The sequence below is a fragment of the Nanorana parkeri genome, unplaced genomic scaffold (assembly GCF_000935625.1).
Source record: "Nanorana parkeri isolate BGI_ZX_2015 unplaced genomic scaffold, ASM93562v1 scaffold383, whole genome shotgun sequence".
NCBI lineage: Eukaryota > Metazoa > Chordata > Amphibia > Anura > Dicroglossidae > Nanorana > Nanorana parkeri.
The window spans coordinates 560,464-566,463 of NW_017306651.1; the positions used below are offsets into that span (position 1 = coordinate 560,464).

The 6,000-nt window shown below is 43.0% G+C and overlaps 1 protein-coding gene across 1 annotated transcript in view; it reads left to right on the forward strand.

The window, feature by feature from the left end:
* The window catches only part of PXDN (peroxidasin), a 118,435-nt gene extending 113,964 nt beyond the window's left edge, over positions 1-4,471 (forward strand). The window contains exons 22-23 of the mRNA XM_018559227.1: positions 1,592-1,705; positions 4,028-4,471. Of these exons, the coding sequence (XP_018414729.1) occupies positions 1,592-1,705; positions 4,028-4,141 (228 nt within the window). The 3' untranslated portion in view covers positions 4,142-4,471. The remainder of the gene's footprint in view (positions 1-1,591; positions 1,706-4,027) is intronic.
* Positions 4,472-6,000: the final 1,529 nt, after the last annotated feature.

The window sequence follows — 6,000 nt, forward strand, 5'->3', positions numbered from 1 at the left end:
TTGCTGAGACCTCTATGCCTGGCCTGTATAAGCAGATATACTCACTGCGGACAATCCTCGTCAGATAGCTGAACTCGTCAATACCGATTCATTCAAAAGAGGTGTTTATTCTTTAACATCAGGTTACAGCAGATGATAGGAACAGCAGTTGAACGGTTATAGTCAGGGCTCGAAAAATCCACTCGTCCACTCGTCTGTGACGAGCAGACAGTGGAGCCCGACGAGCAGCTTCCCTGTGGCAGGAGATCAAAGGGAGTTCAGTATACGAACTCCCTTTGATCTCGGTAGCATCATTTGCCCTGTGAAGTCACAGGAAACATGTGACCAGGAAGCAGGAAATAGTGGGCGGCAAACTCTGAAGAATTTAGAGCTACTATACAGTGAGAAGGATGCTGCAAGCAGATCACACGTTTTTCCACAGTAGGTCTCCCTCTGTCCATCTTCTTTTACATTATATCCTCTCTGTGTATTTTTCTCTGTATACCCTCTCTCTCTCTGTATACCCTCTCTCTCCCTGTATACCCTCTCTCTCAAGAAATACAGAAAAGACATGTGTGATATCACAAAGGCCACTAGATGGCAGCATAGGATAACACATGGATTTAACTATGAGAAAATATATAGGCAAACACACTATGTTAAACTTCTATCTATACTAACTTCTACAACATATTCTATGCCCCATTGGGGCGGCACAGTCCCCATGACCACTTCCTCAAGAAGCGACAGTGAAGCTTTTTGCCTGGAGTTACAAGTCTTCTTTCCTGGAGTCTATTTAACCTCATTTATGAACATTACACCAGCATCATAAATCTAGTGCAAATATATCCCATGCAACCATATGCAAGTTCAAACAGCAATTGCTATGATTTCCCCCCTATTGCCATAATCTGCTAAAGGTACCTATAGCATGAAATTCAGTGGACTCAGGTGATAGCCCTCATGCCTACAGGTGTCATCAGACAACAGTAGTTTTTGAAAGATTATTGCTTGCCTACTACCAGAGGTGTATGGCTGCACTCTCCATATTAAGGACCTGTCTATGGCAATTCAAATCCTCATTAACATTCCTGGCGGTATTCCCGAGTGTGGCTCAGGGTTCATTTTCAGTACCATAAGCGGTAACCGCGTCTCTTACCTTGTCACTCGAGCTGTGCTTTGTCCTCAGGCCGATGCCAGCATCTTTCTTTTGGGTTCCGTCCCTTGCGAGCGTCCGCGTCACAAGGGGGCGGAGTCGGCGGGAATTTAAAAACGAAAAAAAAAGAGGAAATAATCATACCGCCAGGGAGGTTAAAGCAAATCAAATGCAGGTCAGATGCCGGTCAGGAGGAGGTGAGCTGCAGCTAAAATGCCTGTCTGCAGAAGATCAGCTGCAGGGCAAATGCACCTGTCGGTGAATTGTGAATGATCTCTGAAGCATCTCAAACTAATGTTAAACTGATGCCAGTGACACAGTTCCAAAGCCTGTCTACACAGACACTTAAGATCTTTCAGCAGTCACATGCTGCCCATACAGCCTTTCACCAGCTGATATCTTTGTCCAGCCTCATGTACTTCCGTTCATAGTGTCGTCATAATTTTTTATTTTCAGATCAAGAACCTCGAATCTCGCTTAAGCAACACAGACTGCACTGATGAAACTGGAAAATCATATGCCACTAATGAAAGATGGAAAAAAGATCCGTGTACAAAATGTGAATGTAAAGTACGTAGCAATAAGAAATACCTATATATGTGTTCTTAAAACAATGTATATATGGCTGTGTTAAAGTTTGGCCAGCTGCTATTTGGGGAGGTCTGCTCACTTTTGTCAACATTTACAGGTAAATTTGACTGTTCCTGTTGCAGCTTATTTTTTAACAATCGCTATAACATCCTCCACTCATCTATGAAGGTTTTCCACAAGCTTTTGAAGTGTGTCCATGGGGATTTGTGCCCATTCGGCCAAAAGAGCATTCGTGAGCTCTGGTACTGATGTTGGGCAAAAGGTCCTTGCTTGCATTCGGCATTCCAACTAATCACAAAGATGTTCAGTAGGGTTGAGGTTAGGACTCTCGAGTTCCTCCACACCAAACTCATCAAACAATGTTTTTATGGAAATGTACATGGGGCACGGTCATGCTGGAATAGAAAAAGGGCCTTCCCAAAATTGTTGCCACAAGGTTGGAAAATCACAATTGAATGAAATGTTTTTTTTGAATGCTGTTGTATTAACTGTGCCCTTCACTAGAAACTCCTGAACTCTAAAAAGTCAGCTTACAAATTCTCTTACCTTCATAGTTTTCTTAACTGGCATCTCTGCCTTTGCCACACTTAGAAATGTATATAAATAAAGTTATACATGCAGTTTTTATACTCATGCTAGACATTTTTGTTAATATAAAACTATAACTTTACAATAAACCCCCAAACATGTAGAAGCCACATTTTCAATCGATGAGCTGTAATGTTAGGTTATATTCATAGGCCATCATTTTGGGTTATAAGTGTGCTATACTATAAACTAGTTGTTATGTCCACAAGAGTAGAAAGAGAAATAATTTCTCCTGCAATACGCCTTTTTGCATGAGCCTTTAGGCCCATTTTAGATGGACTGTCCGATCATGTCTGAGTGATTGGAAAGTCCATCGACAGCCAAATCTAACAGGACATGTGTCTGTATACATCTGATTACCCCCTGACTTTGTCTATGTCCGGAAAACAAAATGGAACAGATTTCTGTTTTGGCGGGCCCGATGGTCACATATCAGGTGTAATCAGATGTAAACGGACACATGTCTGCTTACATCTGACTGCCCATGAACCTTACACTGGTACAGTTGGTTCAATTTCTTTTTTCATCTGGCGATGGAGGAAAAATAAGTAAGGACATGGATGTTACGGATGAGCCGAACACCCCTGTGTTTGGTTCATATTCGAACTGCCGAAATGTTCGAGTTCAAACTCAATGTAAGTGTCGAATGTTCGACCCCCATACAGCTGCCGGTACATGTGGCTGCAGCGGCCTGTGTCCCTTCAAATCCCCGATGTTCTCCCCGCCTGTGTTGGCGGAGGCAGTGGTGACACAGACCGCTGCATTGCTTCGCTGCCCCCGTACCTCTGCTGCTGTCTTCCCCTGGTCCGTCGGCTTCTCCGTTCCCCCGTCCGGCCGCGGCACCTCGTCTTCTTCCTGTCCGTCCGCGCCGCCTCTTCTGCCGGTCCATCCGCTCCTCTTCCCGGGTCCGTATGCTCCTCTTCTCCTGGTTCGTCCACTCCTCTTCCTCCACTCCTCTTACTCCGGTCCGTCGGCTCCTCCTTCCTCCGGTCCGGCCGCTTCTCCTCTGCTCCCCTGGTCCGGCCGCTTCTCCTCTGCCCCGCCCCCCTGCCTCCTCTTGATCTGCAGGCTTTGAGCCATACGCAGCCTTCTATTGGATATTGTAAAATGCAATAGCCAATAGCAAGCTGGCTATTGCACCTGCCCACTGCCTGCTGTCAATCAGCATGGGGGGACCTGATAGAGAACTTTCTCCTTCAGGCCCCTCCTCCGCTGAGCCCTGATTGGGCAAAGTCTTGCACCTGACCTGTGGTCAGGTGCAAGACTTTTAACAAATCAGAGCTTCAGTGGGCATTTTGTATTATGGAATGTCCGCGGTGGAACAAACCGCGAACATCCCATAAAGTTCAGCGAGCGCTCGAGCTGCCGATGTCGATTCAAACTCATGTTTGAATAGAACACTCGGCCCATCCCTAATGGATGTCACAAAAGTGATATCCGTTCCATACTGCTCTGATCAGCATGGATCAGATGTGCACAGATCCCTTGCTGATCAGAATGGACGGCACTCGTGTGAAGGGGCCTAAACCAGAGGCCAGTATTTAATTTTTCATATTTCTGAACTGCCTCTGTTTTATTTGGCATGGTTTACCCAGCTCCATTGAAAGCCACTCCATTTTTGGCCACTTAAGTTTGACCTTACCGTCACCTTCATGGTTCATTCATGATTCCAGCTGTTTTATATCTAATTAACACTGATGGTTTGTTTTTCAGAATGGCTCAATGACATGTTTTGTGGAATCCTGCCCTCCCACTCTTTGCTTGGTGCCAGTATTAAAGGAAGGATACTGCTGTCCAGTCTGCACAGATAACAGCCAGAACACATAATACCCCGGATGCCATGCATCACAGCAGCTGATGTCAGTAAAACCAGGGTCACAGCAAGACTTGCGTACACTCCCTACAGATTCGCAATTGCCACCTCCACAATATCATAACATGACTTGCTTTGGTTGTTATTGTATGTTTTCTTTTCTTATTTACGTACACAATCTCTTTTAAAGGGAAATATATAAACTGATGACAGGATATTGGACTATATGTCAGCCATATTTTATTGGTTCAAATGCTTCTCAGGTTAGGAAACTAAAGTGGTGCTAAACACATAAATATTTTTAAATACCAAAATCAACAAAAACCCCTCAAATTAAGAGATTTTAGAAATGAAATGTTCAATATGTATAAAGGTTTTTTTTTTTAAATATCCATTTATCCTATAGTGACAGAAAACATTTAAACAAAAATAATAATTTTTTTTTTGCCTTATGAACATACTCTAATAAAAAATGCCATTGGGCTTCCTTAATAACACAGTACAAAAGAGCAGTGGTAGGCGGTGACATGCAGTAACCAATCAGATTGGCTTTGAGCAGCCTAGCTTAGACCTAGCGCATGTTGCAAGCCGTTACTGAATCCCACTGCTCTTTGATCAGTGTTATTGATTTTGTGTAGGAGTATCTCCATTTTTATAATGACTCAGGCCCAGCGTGAATAAGAATGTTGAGTATATATTTTTTGTTTTTATATACAGATTCTATACTGTGCCTTTTTACAATAAATCTTTCATACCATTACTGTTTAAAGGCACTGCGCAAAAGGACTTAACGTTTGTGGCTTGACTACTTGTTTGTGTTTATTTCCTCATGTTTTTTTTATTATGTTTTATGTGCTCTTTTTTTGTCATTACTAGACCTCATCACATCACAAAGTATTATAGTAAGAACAATTTGTTTTTAATTCATAAACCGCTGTATGCACTTCTGCAGACATATGTTTTCTACACATTACCCTTACAGGCTAAACCTAAAACAGTTAGTTTGTGGAAGATCTGTTTACACATTGCTCTGGAAAATGAAGGGTTATTGAAAGTGAAAATGTTAGTCACGGATATTGGGCTTGTAGGGCGGGGACAATATTTAGCTAAACACCGTTTTTGGATTATGCTCCAAACAGCTGTTGGGATGTTCCTCAAGTGCTCAAAATTGCATTCCAGGAATTAGTCACGCTTATAGCTTACAACCTGGCACCGCCATGCCCTGGGTACTTTTAACATGCTCAAATAATTGGCAAAAGGAATCCTAGGGGCCAGGTCAGAAGGGATGACTGCATTGGATGTTCTATTGTCACTATGCAGTTGCCGCTACTATCTTCAACACATTCCTAAAGATTGGTGTTGGTGCTGCATACCTAGATGGAAACAGGGACAATGGTACTCCAAATGCAGTTCAAATGTGTCTATTGACGTAGATGCAGCATATCACACTGGTGCAACGTTTCGGGGTCTCCCAGACAGACACATCTGAACTGCATTTGGAGTGCCGGTGTCCCTGTTTCAATCTATGCATGTAACAGTTGCCATCCATTGACTACCGCAGCACCCATCTGATTCTTGTGGAGCAGGTGGTCAGGAGTGCGATGGGTCCATGGACTTTTGTTTGGTGCTGCATACCTTACACATGCCCAGATTTGTTGAAGATCGTACCATCTGAGCCCATTGTAGATTTAGATTACTAGTATGAAAGGATATTGGTACCTCTTACAGCAATTTAAAATGTCCTTGTTCAACATTTGTCTTCACATGTAAATGAATGGCTTGGTATTCAAGTCATCGTTTTGTTCTAAAGCCCTTGACCTACATGTGTAATTCTTTATCCACTCTTTAGTAAATAGTATGTGGTAAACATTCC